The sequence below is a fragment of the Copadichromis virginalis genome, linkage group LG5 (assembly GCF_057382275.1).
Source record: "Copadichromis virginalis isolate Kocher_CV1m ecotype Utaka linkage group LG5, C_Virginalis_male_GT1.1, whole genome shotgun sequence".
NCBI lineage: Eukaryota > Metazoa > Chordata > Actinopteri > Cichliformes > Cichlidae > Copadichromis > Copadichromis virginalis.
The window spans coordinates 26,500,395-26,520,145 of record NC_140622.1 but is presented as its reverse complement, the minus strand read 5'-3'; the positions used below and the strand labels follow the sequence as shown (position 1 = coordinate 26,520,145).

At 40.5% G+C, this 19,751-nt stretch overlaps 1 protein-coding gene across 2 annotated transcripts in view; it reads right to left on the bottom strand.

The window, feature by feature from the left end:
• The window catches only part of grm2b (glutamate receptor, metabotropic 2b), a 28,602-nt gene extending 22,914 nt beyond the window's left edge, over window positions 1-5,688 (bottom strand). Inside the window, exons 1-2 of one of the 2 annotated variants that reach the window (XM_085457069.1) lie at window positions 5,043-5,688; window positions 361-981 (exon numbers count right to left, since the gene is read on the bottom strand). In XM_085457069.1, the coding sequence (XP_085313195.1) occupies window positions 361-870 (510 nt within the window). In that variant the 5' untranslated portion in view covers window positions 871-981; window positions 5,043-5,688. The remainder of the gene's footprint in view (window positions 1-360; window positions 982-5,042) is intronic. The other variant, XM_085457070.1, reaches the window with a different exon arrangement.
• Between the last annotated feature and the right edge of the window lie 14,063 nt (window positions 5,689-19,751).

Sequence of the window (19,751 nt, the reverse complement as noted above, 5' to 3'; positions counted from 1 at the left end):
CCAGGAAGTCTGTGGTCCAATTTTGCTAACTGTAATTCTAAAAATATAATTGCATGCGTTAGATGGGGACCAATAAGCAAGTATTTCTGTTTCTGCAATGGATCCATGCAGTTTATGGATGCACCTTGCTAACCATGCTTGCTAGCATAGGCTGATAACTTAGCACCTCAACCCCTCATCCCAGATGAGGTCAGTACAAGACGTAGAAAACCCACATGATGTACCATAGCTATACCATATGGTATACTATTTATCTTAGTACAGTGGCATGGCAATTTTGCATGTGTCACAGTTTTTAGTAAAGGCATGCAAGTGCAACTGATACACTAAACAAAGGTTAATATACATTTGCACACTCACCTGAATTGAAACATCACTGTAAGATCCTCCGATAACCCCTGAGATGGCCAGTGGAACCTCATTTTGAATTGGTCTCGAGCCGTCTGGGCAGATGAAACCTGGGTCGTGCACCTTAGTGAGGGATGCTCTTACAAAATCTAGCGACTGCTCCAGAGCATAAGTGTCTTTCGAGCAGGTGTCCAGGATGTGAGCCCCCAGCTGGAGACCAGGAAGGATGCGATCGCTGGAGTTAATCTCATCAAGTGCCAGCAGCATGGCTTCCAGTCTCTGGATCCCTCTCCCCTCGTTGATCTTACCACAGTCTTCCATTCCATCGCCTTTTTCGTGCACCGGGAACAGGCCTCCAATCACCAAGTCCCCATCGACGATGATCTCACGTTTGGCTGAAGGGGGCAGTCTGGAAATACTAGGCAGGACTCCTGGTATCAGCAGCTCGAGAAGGAACACATGGAGAGGCCAGTAATGTGCAGAATTGGCCTGCGACTTGGGGCAGAGCACTGCACTCAGCATGGCAGGACCAGGTAGCTTGATTTAGCAGGTTGAAGTGGAGAGCAGAAGAGGTTCACACAATTTGGAGGCAGATGTCTTTCAAGTCCTCTGTCAGTGAGTGCAGCATCTTTCCTTAAAAAAAAAGGGGGGAAATTAATATATGCTATCTATCTATCTATCTATCTATCTATCTATCTATCTATCTATCTATCTATCTATCTATCTATCTATCTATCTATCTATCTATCTATCTATCTATCTATCTATCTATCTATTACATTTGTATCCTATTCCTGTGGAGTAAAATGTAACGTCCTTGCCCAATGTCAATGAAATTCTTGAACTAAATATGGGTCAGAGGCCTATTGGTCACTTTTTTGCTCACAGGTTTACTCAAAGATATGAACAGTCATGCTTTTTCTCTCTTATCTTTTTAACTGATTCTTACCTGAACTACAAGCCTTTTTCTTAACTTTCCTGACTTAGAGTCTATATAATTACTACAGAGAAATGGTTTTATTGAAGACTCTAAATTTAAGAATTCTATCTGAAGGCTGAAACACAGCCATTAATCTTAGAATTTACTTTCTGAAGTGAAACAGAAGACCTTAATATTTTAGTCAGAGTCTCAGCAGTTCCAGTGTGAAATAAATAAAATTTTATCTGAAAGACTGACTCAGTGTTACCACCTTCAAGTGACCACATCAAACATTTATTGATATTTAAGGCACCTCTTGACTGAAGCATAATTTCCAGGCAACGGAGATATCACATACACGGTGATTCTCCTCAATGGATGTGGTTGCCATGGAAACATGGTGGGTAAAAAATAAGGGTTGGACTGCAGGGGAGTGGGCAGAGAGACATGTATGCTAATATATTCCTATCATGTTGAAGTAAGATCCACCGGGGGTTGTCTGATTAGGTGGGCAGGTTCAATCACAGCGCTCTTAGAGAGCCAATCGTATTTATTCCAAACACAATTATTAATCACATTTATCAAATGCATAGTTCAGAACAAACACATAGATTAAAGTAGATTCATACTCTGGAATGTATTTTTAAAGATTTGTGGTTTACTTTTCTTTTTCTGCAAATACTATCAGAATTTCTTATCAGAGCTTATATTTCAGCAGTATTACTCACAGAAAGCTCTGAGGGATGTAACAATGGCACATAATATCAACAAAAATTGTCTGTGGGTATGTTTTTCCTTTTTTAAATAGAAGTTGAGCTATCAGAGGAGTCACGCTGGTAAACCCACAGAGCTTGGCAGCAGTTTGGACTAGGCGATGTGCTGCCGCTACGTTCTCCTTTAAGACACAGTGGGAAGCGTATTACTGACTTTTCCCCTTCTGTCACACAGTGTTGTTACTTACATTATAATACTGTATAAAAAAAGATGCTCGTGCATTGACACTTCTTTTATTGGCAGTTCTATCAACAGTCGTTTCATTGAGTCTGAGTGTGTCCTGTTTCCTGTGCTCACAGAGGCAGAAAACCGTCACAGTGGGGTTCACAGGGACTGGTTCCAAAAACACCAGCGACACAAGCATAAGTTCATGCGTGCGTGCATGCTTTTGAACACTTCAGGATACACAAGATACTGTGAATCACACAGGATATTGTGAGGAATATCCTGTGACAGCACAAGCATCTCTTGAGTGAAAATGAGGAGCAAAAAGTGTAATGAATGCCAAATTTCTTACCAGATAAATATTACATCAGATTAGGGGTGGGGAAATCTTATGGTGCATTGATGAATCTGTACCCATCAAACTAAATTACATGTGGTAATATACAAAGTTACAGCCTCTGTCTCATGTCTGCTGTGTGTCTTGAACACTACGTGCAGGTGTATGGGACTGCTGCAACACATTTGCCCTATTATTAGAAGCAAGGTGAGAAATCAACTTGGAGAGTTCAACTTTAAGAGTCTAATTGGTCTTCAGTGCTGTCTGTTGAGCAGATGGGGGCTTTCTGGTTGCAGAGACTAGGTCACAGTATGAATTAATGGTGCAACAAGGAACAGCCAATTAGGCTGGTCAATACAAACTAAGCTAAAGTGAGGTTAGAGATGCAGAAGCTCTTCTAAAACCTCTAAGAACTGCAAAGAAATGCTGGCGTGGCTGAAGTGGACAGCTATTAAAATCAAATTTCTTCCAATTATTTGCATACATTCTTTAAATGGGAGCAGTATTATCAGCTTACATGAGAATTAAAACAACAACATCTGCTAAAGTAGCTTTTATCAGGCCTCGATCACATCATTAAAACTATCTTGAAACGGCTGTCACACTCACACTGAGCAGCCAAGAGAGTCACACGCTCCCCAGCTGTCTGCGCACAATATTCCCTCTGAAAGGCAAGTTCAAAAAGAAAAGACGGCGTGCTTTACTCAGCTTTGAACCATCAGCTAATGCATTACTGCTCCTGCCCAGCACAGAGGATTTCTCCAACATTAGCATAAAGAGGCTTTGAGAACACTATTCCTTATTGTCCTTACTCCTTATCCCGGTATAACTAATGTGTAAAAAATGACTCACCACCCAGTTCCTTTCAGCAGTGATGGTGATTGGCAGGTATAATCATATTATCTATGCAGAAGTACAGTGTTATTTATGTCTGGCGAATGAGCTGAAGAAATGAATGCACCTCCTTTTTTGTTATCATCAGGTACAGACTGAAAAATAATTGTTATAAAACAATAATTTATATTTTTAATTGTTTAAAATGGTGACACAACTCAAAATTTGAAGAGTAGACACAGTCTGCATGCAGTTTTATTGAAAAGTACTCGATGTGACATTTAATTTAGAGCCCGATCCACTGCACATGAATCATTAAGCCGGGTGAGTATGACAGCCTAAACAGCGTACTTGTCCTATGACATTTAAAACACTACTTTTCTGTGCTTATCTGATTAAAAACTAGATTTAGGTTTAAAGTTTAGAGGTTACAGTGTTATATAACATCAGATAATAAACTGTCAAAAACTGAAGGTTTCAGTCAGAAGACAATACACAAATCATCCACTTCAAAGCATCAGATCTCTACGTATGAAAATGAACTACAAAAAGAAGAGAAAACTGCAACCTCAATAGCTCGTCTTATGATTCCCATCATTATATAATCTCCACTGGGGACCCAGTTTATCCCTCCACCTGGACTTGTCAGCTGAAGGAATTAGGATCCCTCTGTGGTGGCCAGCAGCCAGCTGATTGTGTTTGAATGTGAAATAAATGCGTATTTTTCAGAAAAAAAATAGTGCAGTTGTTTAATTTTTACAAAATAAAATAAAATAATAAAATAATGCCCTGTCAGTATGTTTATTCATAGGTCACACTTAGACTGGGAGACAAAGGACAGATGTAAGAATTACACGTGCTAGAGCAGATTTTCTTTGTTTCCTCTTGGTGAGCATGTTGGTGAGCATGCTGACACCATCTGATGATAAAATACATAACATCCATCAAGACACCGTGGTGGTGTCTCCCATAATAAATAACTTACCTTTGAGGTAAATCCTACCCCATCACTCCTGTCTGACTCCTGTCATAACAATATGATGCGTGAGATATGTGGATGATTCCAAAGCAAAAACACTTTCTTCACTTTTTGCAATGACTCGATACATTTACCAGCTGAATTACTTCCCACATTAGGGTCGAACCACATTGTTTATGGCGCTGTCCAAAAACAAAAGCCCTGATTGGTTTGAGAGGAATCTCTGCTTCACTCAATTATGTAATTTTTATTTGAGACAGTGAATACACTCGGGTCAAGCAGGATTACAACTTCACATATTCATACAGGGAAATGCTAGCACCTCCACAGTAACACGCAGGTATTGGGATGGCTGATAATAAAGTGAAAGAAAGTCTCCTCCTGCTATTTTTGGTTTGTGTTGACAAATAGACTTTGGTGCATCAGATGTGGCTTGTGAGAGGGGGAATGGGGATAAATGCTGGGAAAATCATGAACTGCTGATAAGGTATTATAATAACGGACCTGTTGGGAGTAATGTTGTGGCTGTGGGATACATGCTGGGGGGTGGGGGGGCGACGACTTTGTAACAAAAAAAATAAAAAATAAAAATGCAAAATCACGTCAGATAGGAAAGACACAAAGTACTTTCTGTGTTAAACCCACCGTCAGTATAACATCAAAATTATGAAGGGACCATTTCTTACCTGTTAGTAGCACTAGGTGTTTCTTCCCGAATGGATTTGAAGGGTTTCTTTGCGCAAGCCGAGCTTCAGTACGTTAGAAACGTGAAGAGCTTCATGTGACGAGCAGATTCCAGATGTTGTTCACTTTGGGCATCTTTGCCAGGCATCGGTTTGGATCTGTCCTTGGTTCTGAAGTGTTCTTCACATTGGTAAGTCTTACAAACTCCTTTCGGTGCCCCCCAACTTGTGCCTGCCAGCCACAGTGACTACGAGCCCGTAGACTACCGCCCAAGTGCTCATATATCCATCCACAAGCGCAGCAGAAGGACCGAAGGCTTCTCTTTGTCTCTCACAGCGAGCAGGACTAAGAGGCAAGTGAGTCTAAATTAAATCATAACCGCGCATTTTTTAACGTTACATTTCATATTGAACGTCGCTTCTCTTCGGAAAGTTCGTCAAATTAACTTCAAAACAAGCGGCGCTGAGAAAATCCTGCCGTAGCCCATCGGCTCAGAGACGCACAGCCACTCGCAGCTCTTCCACAGAGATAATGAGTGCGAGAGTCGACACCGTGCTCGTCTCAGAAACCTGACGATGCTTCATACAGCGTTTGTTTGCAAGTCAGTGAAGGGAGCCACAGCAGCGAAAGATGTGTCATTATTTTGAGTCGCTCTTATTTGTAAAAATAAATAGATAAATAAATGTATAACTATAATAATTTTCACTGTTCTTTCTGCAGGACTAAAGGATAAAAAGGTGCATCAACTTCTCAAACAGGTCAAGTGACTTATTCATGTGGAGCTGAGCTTGTATAGTGTCAATGTCATTTTTAATGATAAACCGAAAAGAAGAAGAAAAAAGGTGATTCGCATAGATTATATAAACCGGATGTCTTCTGCTAAATTTAGCAAGATTTTTTTAAAAGGAAAATGAGCATCAACGTTGTTTTATTTTTTTGTTTTTGTTTTTTAACCACTCTATGAAGGCTGGCCAGCTCCTTGTTCACCTCCATCTCATTAAAACTGAATCACACTCCAGTTGAGTGCCACAGCACTTCACAAACTCAAGAGGTTGGATGCACAGTTGGTTTTTCATTGGATAAAGCACCCCCCCCCCCCTCCCCCGTTCACTATACACATACACAATAGATATCATTTAAAAGTTGGCATATTTCATTTTTCTCCAGATAACTAACCTTGCTGTGCTGTTACATGTGTGAATACACATAAACTTTTTCTTGACTCTCTGCGCTAATTATCACTATTAATTTGGCTACTTTAAGGTCTGTGCAGCCAGAAGTGGGGAACTTCAAAGTCTGTTGCTAATTAAGACTAGCTTTACATACAGTTCTATGGCAAAACATTTTTTAGAGACACACATCTGTGCTACAAACTATGCACTTTTCCATGTGTACCAAAACAATAAGATAAGATAAGATAAGATAACCTTTATTAGTCCCACACTTGGGAAATTTGTTTTGTCACAATATTACATCAGCAACATTCCTGTTGTACAATTAGGGAGAAGTGCAAGGGGGAAAAAATCTGCTGCACCAGCTTGGATTGTGTGTTCACAATTCAGCCTGCTGCACAACCGGTTGCAGTTAAATCCGGTGATATTCAGGGAGGAAGATGAAATTAATTCTGAATGAATTCAGCTCCACTGCAATTCGCCACTTACCCACACATATAAAACACATCTCACCGTTTGCATTTTTTTAATTTGTGGATTAATAAGCTACTTTGCAGTTAGGGGTTGGCAAAAGGCGAACTTTTCCTGTGTACAGTGGCAATTAAAATGACGAGCGGGTGCAGCTTGTTGCATAATTCCCTCAGCTAACACAAAGGGACCAATTTTCTTCCCTGAAATAGAATTGTAGTTTACATTACAATAGTTGAGGGCATGTGGGCGGAATACAGAGTTTATATAGGAACATGCCAATTAATGCCAAGCAAAATTACAGAGGACAGAGGGAAAGTGCTCCCAGCCACTGGCCATTGCACAAAAATCAGACCACTTGTCTCTTTGTAATGATGACAAAACTATCGGTCCACATCCACATCGGTTCTTTTAGTGTTTTGTTAATGTCCACACAAATGGAAATGCAATCTTACTTGAAGAAAACACTATCTCACAGACAGACGTAGGTGTAGGTGTCACAGATAAGAAATGGACAAATATCTTCTGATCAGATTACTTTTACCTCAGCTGAGTCAGTCACTCTTATGTACCCACAGCTTGGGCCTCTATGCTGCACTTCCTCCACAACATTTTTATCAGCAGAGGAAATCAGGCTTAGTAGCTTTTAAATATTCAGTTCACCCAAAAACAGAAAGCTTGTGCTTCCAGTCATTAAGATGGTATCTGTCTTTCACTTCTGTTTCTAAACCCAATTTAATGAAGGCAAGAAGAAGCTGGTTAAACCATTTTTGCAACAACAGTACTTTGAAAATATGCAGACCTCAACGTCAACACTGTTTAGTTTAACAATATAGACTTTTAGTCTATATTGTTATATTGTCTATATTGTTTAGTCAATATAGACCTCAACGTCAACACTGTTTAGTTTAACAATATAGACTTTTATATGATACATGATATCACTGCTTTAGTTTCAATGACCTAAGGCTCCCGTGTAAAATAAAAGTCAAGGTTTAAGTTCCCATTCTCTGTGTTTATTTGCGCCTAAAGGGAACCTACAATGCCCATTTTCAGCTCCTCAATCTTGGACTTCACTACAGCAGCTTTACATGGTTCACAGCCTTTATATCTCTCATACTTGGTGCAGATCCAGTTCATCAAATGTCTAGAGGAAGCAATCTTATCTTTTCTATATTTGAGACCACCCTCCCTTAAACCATAAGGTTTAAGCAGCAGGTGGATGGGGATGCTGTGCTCACAGCAAGAGCTATGTGCCTGAGATGACCCTAATAAGGACATCCCCTCTCACTGGCATCATTTCAAGCCAAGAGTAGAAAAAAACTGTCAGAAACTGAGCTATTTATAGCAGCCTGAAGGTTGAGGTTCTGGCTCACGAGGATTTCTTGTACACATGCTGACTCCATTATTTGAAACTTTGGCCATACTCAATATTAGCATGTGCTTTTGTAGGATTATATATCACTGCTGCAGGTGACATCACATAAATACATACAAACACAACGCAGTTCCTATTTGCCGGTGTTGATGTAACACCAGTATTAATCTGTGGTTGTAAACATTGTACATGAAGAGTATGTTGGTTCTGATTGAACCTAACACTTTTCTGCATGGTGATGGCTGAGAGATAAAAGCTGCTCCTTAGTCTGCTAGTTTTTGTCTTTATGGATCTGAAACGTCTGTCCGAAAGTAGACGTTCACGAAGGATTTTATTAATGTTCCTGAGACGAGAGCTGTGCAGCTCTTTAAGTGAGGTGAGAGGACAGCTGACTATCCACTGGGTGACCTGTATAATCCTGTCGAGCTTTTTCTTCTGTGCGACTGTGTAGCTGGAGAACTACACTCAAAAAAATAACTCTTTGAATGAACATAAAAAAATCATAGAAAGAATTTCCACGTAATTAAATTGCTTTATTTTAGCATTATGCAATTCTGTTATTCCAACTTAATGTACTTGAGTTGGAATAACTTGATTAATTAATGATGAATCAACTATTTTACTACAGTTGTGTCCAACTTATTTTAATTGATTTGATCCAACCCATGCAAATTACGTTAGTGCAACAAAAAATGCTTATTCGTAATAGAAATCAATTTATTAATCCATTTATTTTAAGTTCATTTAAAGAGTTATTTTTTGGAGTGTTCAACAAAGTCTAGAGTCTGGTTAACATAAAATGTTAATGGATTTATAATAACTTGCACTCCATCCTCTTATCTTTACCAGGGTTGCAGTGAGGCTGGGACCTAACAGATGTGATTGCACAACACTGGTCACTATTCTTCATTTCCAGTTAATACTTGTACAGCTGCTGTTATTGTGTGTATATATATATTTATTTATTTATATTTCTTCATACATTCTTATATAGTTCTATACTGTGTATTGTGTATTGTGTATACTGTGTATTGTGTATTTTGTTGTACAGTTATTTTATTTTCAACTTTAATTTATATATTTTATCTTATTCTTTCCCAGTTAAATTTACCCTTCATTCTAATTTGTGTTGTACAGTTATTTCATTTTTAACCTTAATTTTTTATATTTTATTCCTTCCTGGTTAAATTTACACTTTTTAATTTTTCATATTTATTTCCTATCTTATTCATAGCCTTTTCCCTTTTTTTTTTCTCTTTAGGTCACGAGCAGTTGTCTAAGCATTTCACTGCATATCGTACTGTGTATGACTGTGTACGTGACAAATAAAAATTTGAATTTGAATTTGATAGGGTGGGAGTCAGAATACTGGACAGGTCACCAGTCTATCACAGAGAGACAGACAACCATTTGCCCTCATGTTCACAGATATTTTAGAAACACCAATTAGCTTAACCCTAATTACTGCATGACTTTAACCAGAGTACCCAGAGAGAACCCACTGCACACTTGGCCAGATGGTAGATTTGAACCCAAGACATTCTTGCTGCGAGGCAACAGTGCTAACCACTGTGCCACCGAGCTGTCAATCTAGACTTCAAAAAAATAGGGAAACTATGATTACAAGGCTTTAGTATTTAGTATTTATTTATTTATTGTCATTGTCAAGAACAATGAAATTGCGTTTGGGGCTTCCATACAACCCAAAAAAAAGAAGAAAATAATAAATACCCCTTAAAACCCAAGTGTACATATTTAACCCAGTGTGACTCCAATGCAGTAAGACAATCCTTAGCAATAATGTTCGTAGAAATTCAGACAAAGACCTGAGAAACATGACAAAATACAACAATGCAACCCATTCAATATTATTGTACTGTGAGATATGATATCAGATATGATAGTTATCTATTTACGAAAGGGGGGGGGGGGGGGGGGGGGCAGGAGGGGGAAGAGAATAAAGATATGATGCACCAATGCAGACCAGTTCATTGCTATTAAGAAGTTGGATATGGTTATTGTCCGTGAGAGGGGGGCAGAGAGTTCAGGAGCCTCACAGCCTGTGGATACAGGCTGTTGGCCAGTCTGGATGTTCTGGCCTGTATAGACCTTTATATAGAATTTTTAAAACCACAATAAATAGCTGAGGGATATACGTAGTGTATGTATGGTTGTCTGTCTCTTCTAACCCCAGTGATTTTCCTGTGGTTTGAACTCTTGTGTGATCTTGTGAATTTTGTGAATCCAGGCAACTAACCACTCTTACTAGATTGTATCATGTCATCTCAACAAGAATAAATTAAGTTGCTGGTTTTCATGCAGATCCTACATGATTTAATTACGTTCACCACAGAAACATGAAATTATTTTGTGCACATTACAAGTTTGAATTTTGTAAATTTAACAACCACCCAATTTCATTTTTTTGATATGCACAGAAACAGGAGGCCAAGAACATGTGAAAAAAACCACATCAGTTTAGTACTGTAATACTGGATTTGAATGAGGCCCAGCTGTAATGAAACTGTAATTCTGACAGTTTAGGTTATAATTTGTAGTTTCCCTTTGTTTTGTAATCCAAATATGCTTATCTAACGGGTTTTTAAAATCTGTAACCTCATTTCACTGTTGATGCTTCTTGTCCCGTGTGAGTATTTTTAGAGATGTCACCATGTTCCCAGATCTTAGTAATACCTCCGGTGAGTCCATTTTTTTCTCTCACCAGAAGAAATAATACTTGGAAATTTGAAAAATGATAAATAAGATGTAAGAAATGCATTTAAATGCAAACTTACAACAACTAGGTGGTATATATATATATATATATATATATATATATATATATACACACACACACACATATATATATATATATACACACACACACATATATATATATATATATGTGTGTGTGTATATATATATATACCACTACGCTATCCAGCGTAGTGGTATATATATATATATACACACACACACATATATATATATATATATATATGTGTGTGTGTATATATATAGACTACACGCCTTTGGAACAGAGGATCGCAAGTTCGATTCCTGCCTGGGGCGTCTGTATCCAGTAAGGGTCCTAAGGCTAGACCCCCTATGCTAAGCAAGCCTACCGCAGACATGAGCGAGACAGATAAATATGAAGGCATGCCGGCTCGGACGTCGCCCGGATCAACAAGGTCCGCGTCAGGTGTTGAGGAACCAGGGCACCCTGACGAAAAGTGGGCTACTGGAACAAGAAGGCATCGGTGGGCAAGAGACGAAAACAGGGCATTGTTGGAATGCTACTACGCAAGTAACCCTGGCGGAAGGGGCTACATGAATAGGATGAGGGACCTATGGATTCTTCGATACCCAACATCCACAATGACGGCGAAACAACTAGTAGCTCAGTGTTCCAACATTCGAAAGAAGGGACTGCTCTCACAGCTAGAGATTGACGAGGTACAACACAAATGCTACGGCAAGGAGGAGTCAGGACGCCAGGTCAGGGGGGCGATTTCATCACCCCCACCCGAGATTGGGTACGTAGCCCCAAGTGCGATAGGAGAAGGATCGTTGAGTGCGAGAGGAACTGACCTGAAAAATAGGATCATGGCCAAGCTTGAAACCTGGATCCCCCGTAGCCGGTTACCAAGATTACGTGAAGTACCCTCAGAAGGTCTGCTAGATGATGTTAATGCAGCACTACGGGCAATACCTACAACCACGATTACCGACACTAACAAGCTGATCTACAATATGGCAACAGTGATCAGTGAGATGCTTGGCTACAAGTTGAACAGCGACAAGGGGCAGTACCCTCCATGGAGAAGGAGGCTAGAGGGCAAGATCAAAGTAGCACGGAGGGAGGTTAGCCAACTAACGGAGTTGCAGAAAGGTGCGACAAATAAGGTGCCTAAGAAATACAGCAAGCTGTCCATACCTGAGGCCTTGGAAACTGCCAAGCAAAGACTCACAACCTTGGCCAGCCGCTTGAGGAGGTACACCAGAGAGATAGAAGGCAGGAGAATAAACCAGCTGTTCTCCACAGAACCAGCAAAGGTGTACTCTCAGTGGCAAGGGAACAATAAGAGAACAGCACCACCAAGGCTGGAGACGGAGCAATACTGGAAGAGCATATGGGAGAAGGATGCAACCCATAACGGCAATGCTCAGTGGCTAGAGGATCTGAGGGCAGACCACAGCGACCTCCCTGAACAGGGTCCAGTAACCATCACAGTGGCAGATATCCAAGAAAGGGTCTTCAGTATGAAGAGTTGGACAGCACCAGGGCCCGACATGGTTCACGCCTACTGGCTGAAGAAGCTGACTGCACTCCACGAGCGTCTGGCAGCACAAATGAACCAGCTGCTAGTTAACGAGAGACACCCGGAATGGCTAACTGAAGGCCGGACGGTCCTGATCCCCAAGGACCCCAAGAAGGGACCGGTCCCCTCCAACTACCGACCAATAACCTGCCTCAGTACTACATGGAAGCTCCTGTCAGGCATCATATCGGCTAAGATGAACAGGCACATGGGTCAATACATGAGCGGGACACAGAAAGGAATTGGCAAGAATACCAGAGGCGCAAAACACCAGCTACTGGTAGACAGAACAATCAGCCGAGACTGCAAGACCAGACTGACCAACCTGTGCACTGCCTGGATTGATTACAAGAAGGCCTATGACTCAATGCCCCACAGCTGGATACTGGAATGCCTAGAATTGTACAAGATCAATGGGACCCTAAGAGCCTTCATCAGGAACTCAATGGGGATGTGGCGTACAACACTAGAGGCCAACTCCAAGCCCATAGCACAAGTCACCATCAAGTGCGGGATCTACCAAGGAGATGCTCTGTCCCCACTGCTGTTCTGCATAGGCCTGAACCCCCTCAGTGAGATCATTAACAAGACTGGCTACGGATACCGACTACGGAACGGAGCAGTTGTCAGCCACCTCCTGTACATGGATGACATCAAGCTGTATGCCAAGAGTGAACGAGACATCGATTCACTGATCCACACTACCAGGCTATACAGCAATGACATTGGAATGTCGTTCGGACTGGAGAAGTGTAGTCGGATGGTAACAAAGAGAGGGAAGGTAGTCAGAACTGAGGGGATTGAACTACCAGAAGGCAACATTGCAGACTTAGAGGACAGTTACAAGTACTTGGGGATCCCACAGGCGAATGGGAACCATGAAGAGGCCGCTAGAAAAGCTGCAACCACCAAGTACCTGCAGAGGGTCAGGCAAGTCCTGAGGAGTCAGCTGAATGGTAAGAACAAGATCCGGGCCATCAACACGTACGCCCTGCCCGTGATCAGGTACCCTGCTGGGGTAATAGGCTGGCCAAAGGAGGAGATAGAAGCCACTGACATAAAGACAAGAAAGCTCCTTACCATGCATGGAGGGTTTCACCCCAAGTCCAGCACCCTGAGGCTGTACGCTAAGCGGAAGGAAGGGGGCCGGGGACTGGTGAGTGTCAGCACCACAGTCCAGGATGAGACAAGGAACATCCAAGAATACATTGGGAAGATGGCCCCAACTGACCGAGTGCTCAGTGAATACCTCAGGCAGCAGAAACCCAAGAAAGAGGAGGGAGACGAGGAACCATCATGGAAGGACAGGCCCCTGCACGGTATGTACCACCGGCAGATAGAGGAGGTGGCTGATATCCAGAAATCCTACCAGTGGCTGGACAAAGCTGGACTGAAAGACAGCACAGAAGCACTAATCATGGCAGCACAAGAACAAGCTCTGAGCACAAGATCCATAGAGGCTGGGGTCTATCACACCAGGCAAGACCCCAGGTGCAGGCTGTGTAAAGATGCCCCAGAGACAATCCAGCACATAACAGCAGGGTGCAAGATGCTAGCAGGCAAGGCATACATGGAACGCCATAACCAAGTGGCCGGCATAGTGTACAGGAACATCTGTGCCGAGTATAACCTGGAAGTCCCGAGGTCAAAATGGGAGATGCCCCCAAGGGTGGTGGAGAATGACCGAGCTAAGATCCTGTGGGACTTCCAGATACAGACGGACAAAATGGTGGTGGCTAACCAACCGGACATAGTGGTGGTAGACAAACAGAAGAAGACGGCCGTAGTGATCGATGTAGCGGTTCCGAATGACAGCAATATCAGGAAGAAGGAACACGAGAAGCTGGAGAAATACCAAGGGCTCAGAGAAGAGCTCGAGAGGATGTGGAGGGTGAAGGTAACGGTGGTCCCCGTGGTAATCGGAGCACTAGGTGCGGTGACTCCCAAGCTAGGCGAGTGGCTCCAGCAGATCCCGGGAACAACATCGGAGATCTCTGTCCAGAAGAGCGCAGTCCTGGGAACAGCTAAGATACTGCGCAGGACCCTCAAGCTCCCAGGCCTCTGGTAGAGGACCCGAGCTTGAAGGATAAACCGCCCGCAGGGGCGTGCTGGGTGTTTTTTTTTATATATATATATATATATATATATATATATATAAAATGAGAAGAGAGGTTTTATAGTTAGACAGAGAGGAAAGCTCCCAGGACTTACTTTTTCAGCTCATCCATCTCATTACGCTCTATCCCTGGGGAATGTAACCCCATCTTTGGAGTAATCAGCATTTAGATTAAAAATGTAAACACACTCTATAGATCATCTTATTTGTAGAACACATGTCAGGTGAGAGCTCAGCATTGTGCCAATTAAGCCCCTGAGTCTATTTTGCATTAGGGCAAACTAATGAATCAGTAATGATCTACGGGACACGGTGGACTGCTTTTTCCTACCTCCTTGTTCCTGAGAAGTCAGGGCATTCTGCAGCTTAAAGAAGGCTTATCAGCAAAATAACTCTAATAAACAACTTAAAATTTCCATTACTATACCACTAATTTTATCCAGATAACTGAAGAAAACCTGGAGTTCAAGATTTGGTCCTGGTAAAGCTTCTACTTGAAATGGCTCCCTCTCTGAACCCAGTAAGACGTGGTGGTGTTGTCACATTAACTGTAAACAGGTGTTCAGTTCAGAATCATTTAAGATAATGAAATCAAGAAATTTCATCAATTATATTTTAACAAGGCACACCTGATATCTACTTTGAGGAATCCGAAGTATTAAATATATTTAGTTAAACCTTTTTTTAAGTAGTGTATTGGGAATAATAGTTTTAATGGAGAACTTGTCATACTCTACTGCGAGTGGATCATTCTATATTGATCCCTACCTATTTCTCACCTGTGGCTCCTAGAAGTTGTTTGCATGTGGCAACGGCATGATAGTCAACAGGTCATCATACTATGTGATGTAGTAGACAGCTCTGGTTAACTGGGCAGAAGAAATTAACATTCACTGGCCAGGAAGGCAGTACAGCAGTACACAGTGCAGTGCACTCACCAGCTGGGAGAACAAAAGACAACCTGGACATCCACAGCAGCCAATCAAGTCCCTAGTTGAAATGTGTCACAGGAAGAAGGTAATTGCACATTTGCACCATTAGCCACCACCATTTGAAAGTGAAGTACAGTTTATAATCAAAATATGTGCCTTACCAACAAAGCTTGAACAAAGGTAAATTCAGTTTTATTTATACAGTGCCAAATCACAACAACAGTGCTGGAAAATAAAGGAACAAAGTAATGACAAAATTACAGATTTTATAGCCCATCAAATACTTTTACCAACCCTAGACTTAGAAATATGTGCACCAAAGAAATATATGAACCAAGCTCATTAACTGACATAAAAGCAGCTGTTTGGGGTAACAACGCTGTCTGAGAAGCAGCCACTCTAAAAAGGTCAGGCTGGTCTTTTAGCTTCAACTGAAAATCTGAATGAGGATAGGAATTCAAAGTGGACACCCTGAATCATTAAAATCTTTCACAAGCTGAAATTTGGCAGCAGACAGGTGTTTTCATGTGCTGTCCAGCTTTTCCGTAGAAGTCCAAAAAGCGGTGGCCAAACAAAAACTAAATGCAACAGAAACTCGCTGATAGTCCAGAGAATCCTGGTCAGAAGTGATTTGGGCATTAGGCCTGAAGCCAACAAGCCATTTCTCCAGTATGGGAACAAAGCCGGGTGTGTTCAAAAACACAAGGCCTGGGTGTAGAAAAGTGACAGCGGGTGCTTTGACCAAAAGCACTTTCTTTTTTTCTTTTCTTTTCTTTTTTAAATTTTTCCTGAGCTGGAAAGTGCTTCAAGTATTTGTAAGCAACAGGAGGATGAAGGTAGAAGTTCTTTACACGTCTGGGATTTATGGAGGTGATGAACTGGTCTGCACTGGTTTTCTCCTGAGAGTTTATGTTTACACCAAACACTGATTTTATTCTTTTTTGTTTGCAACATTTAGTGTTATGGTAATTGATAAACACTGTTGATGGGATTAATTTCTTTTCAGTTCATTTTCACAGCTAAATAAGCAAATCTTGTCCTCAAACTAGATCATTAACAATGATCATTAACAAACGATCAAGCAGTACAGCAATATATGAACCAGACTCATTAACTGAAATAGAAGAAAATGCTTCTTGAAAGCTAAAACTATGATTTTGCTGCACAGATAAAATATTAAAAGTGGAATACACTGAAATGAAATGCTTTGAGTTAAATACATTAACTTCAGTGACTTTAGACTTTTTTAACATTAGCTTTGCATTTTGCAATGAACAAGTTCTTTAGAGTTAGATTGGATTGTTTTCTGCCACTGAAATTGATTTGATACTGTCTGCTCTGAAATTATTTGCTTTCTATGTTGAACATCGTTTGTTATTCAGAAACTACAAAATTGAAGCGCACAGCTACACCTTCATCATCCTCTTCATGAAAAGAATGGCCTTTCAGAGCACATTCTTAAACAGACTAATGCATTGTTGGTTCTGCTGTTTTCATGACAGTTGTTGACCATCACCAGTCCTATCATTTAAGGAATATTGTTATAGATGTACTCTTATAATTTGCAAACATCATCCTTTATTCTCTCATTCTTGATTAATACATCTAACTGAATTTAAATTCCTCTCCCACTCCTGAGTGGGAACCTCCAGGCTCCTCAGGTTGGAGACTCCACTGTGACGCTCATCTCTGTTTTCCTGTTGTCCACCAGTCTGCTCCAAATGAGGTTCCCCTGGAGCCTCTCCCTCTGTAGTTTATTCCCTTGATCCTGGATATACGGGTAGTGGACCGTGCATGCCGCCAGTGACGTCGCTCTGTTTTCTAACAGGAGAACCCCACTCCCTGAGCAAGCTTCGCTGTCAGAGCCTGTACCTAGAACAGTTATAAAACAAAGGGAGGGGAAGGACAGATGGTGAGAGGACTTCTATAAACAAACACCACATGAGAAAAGCAGGACTGCCCAAAAATCCTGGGATTCAACCAAAATCTGCTTGATGGCATTTAAGCTATACTGTGATTTCAGTCGAGAATGACAATTTTATTTTTATTCATGTTATTAAATCTATTTCTAAATCGTATGCTCTGAGAAAAATGTCAATGTGAAAGCAAATGCTATTAGAGTTTATGCAATATGATAAAAGAAAACATGTGCTTTAGAAATACCTTTTTTAAATGATATCCATACAAAGTGCCATTGACAGAAACAAGATTAACATCCTGTCTTTGATATTACCACATATTACATAGCCGTGGATTCCATTTTCTCACAGCTGTATTGTCTGCACGCGCTCAGTACATTTTCTTAACGTCAGGACATCTGATGTTGTTGATTTTACTGTTGTGTCTTACGTGTTTAAAAAAATGTAAACACACTTCAGCTTGGTGAGACAAACTTATATTAATATATTATTATTAGTGATTAATCTAGTAATAACATTATCCCCTTTTGCATTTTTACTTGACAGATCAGCTGTAGTATATTTTGCTTGTCACACATTTCCCTGCTTGGGGGGAGAGATAACAACAACGACACATTTTGCTGTGACTGGAAGTTGAAGCTCAGTTAATTAGAAACTCCAGCAAGCTAAAGGTCTTCTGTTCTTTAATTGGATGGGATCATATGCGCAGCTCAAGCACTCAACTCCTCAGTGTTTTCACTTTGTTCCTTGCAGGTTAATAGGATCAATTTTATACCTATGTGTGCCAGTCTGTTGACCTTTTGTCTTTGTGTGGAAATCAATATGCGCTAACTCGAAGCCAGCCTGTCATTAACAACAGACATGATGATCACGGCACACACACGTTGGACAGAAGCAGGATGGAGGTTGTCACGTCATATGTTCTATATAAAGGAGATGAGATTTGTGCATTAAACAGAACAACAAGCTGTTAGTCTGCACTTCTAGATGCTTTTTGCACATTTAAAATGTGTAAAAAGCATGAAGGCAAGAATATAAAGTTGCAAGTTCTTTTATGATTAAAAGATAGAAAAAAACACCAAATATCTAGAGGGTTTAATGCAGAAACTCTATTGCAGCATCCTGAAATCCCAAAGAAAGATAAAACAAGATTTTTTCATTGCTCATTCAACTTCAAGAGGTAAAAAAAAACAGAAAACAAACTAAATATCACACTTCTGAGCTCAAGTTAAAAAGACTTCCAACATGCAAGTCAAGAGAAAAGCATGAAATGGGGTTAGATTTCAACATTTGAAAGACTCTGAATAATTATCACCTTTGCAATGGTATGATTCTTAAGAAAAGCCTGACTCTACAAGCATATGAAGAAATCTCCACATTGATATGAGCTAAGCTTGTTGTTGAGTGTGCTGTGCTATACTTATTCAAGACATGAAAGACAAAGGACTTGTTCTGCTGTGCAACATGCTAACTAAATAAGTTATTGGAAAAGAACAAGAATAGGAACCAGAAGGATTTAAATTAATTGCAATATAAGCTGCTTAGCTGATTGTATGATAAAGGATTTATTCCTGATGCTGCATACAATCAGCTATGATGAATTTCAAAAGATTTTAGAGTAAGAGGAGTTGTATATACGCGATGTAAATCCGGAAAAACTCAGAATGCAATATAGAATGAACTCCTATTTATCTTTATTTTTTAAAAATGCATTTTAAATTCAAATTTAAAAAATCTAAATGTGGCCAGAAGCATAAGCTGATTAATTTACATCAAACTCATGTGCCTGTGATTGATGGAGGAAAGAGAGAAATTAAATAAAACATTACAAATATGCACCATGAGATCTGACGAAGGAGTAGGATTGGTTTTCAAGTGCTGGTTGGTCCCCTGAAGCAAGTCACAAAGTCTAATCACTCTGTGGGAAAGAGAAATCCTATATGGATTAGCGGATACACATTGAGCATGATGACTTCATTTTTTTAAGTGAAATTTGCATTTTAGTGGGTGGTTAGTGATGACTTCAGGCATCAGTATCCACGTATATGATTATGATCTAACTGACAGCTGACCATTGTGAGAATGAGGTCAAGAAAAATGTGGAAAACTTTAAGTAAAGTTATAAACTTCAAACAGAATCACACCAGTGCAGATCAGCATATTTTGTAAAGAGCGAAAACCAAAGCTGTAGACTTCAGACTTTTCAGCCTGAAGTCGGAGGCCTTACTCCATTCGATTAGTGTTGTACAAACACATCTTTTGAATTCACAGCTCTCAGTCAGATGAAGCAGAATCTTTATCTTTCTGTCTTAAGGGTGATGCTGTACCTACACTGCTGTGAAAAACAATTTACCCCCTTCCTGATTTCTTTTTTCCCCCTTTTTTGCATATTTTTCACATTTCA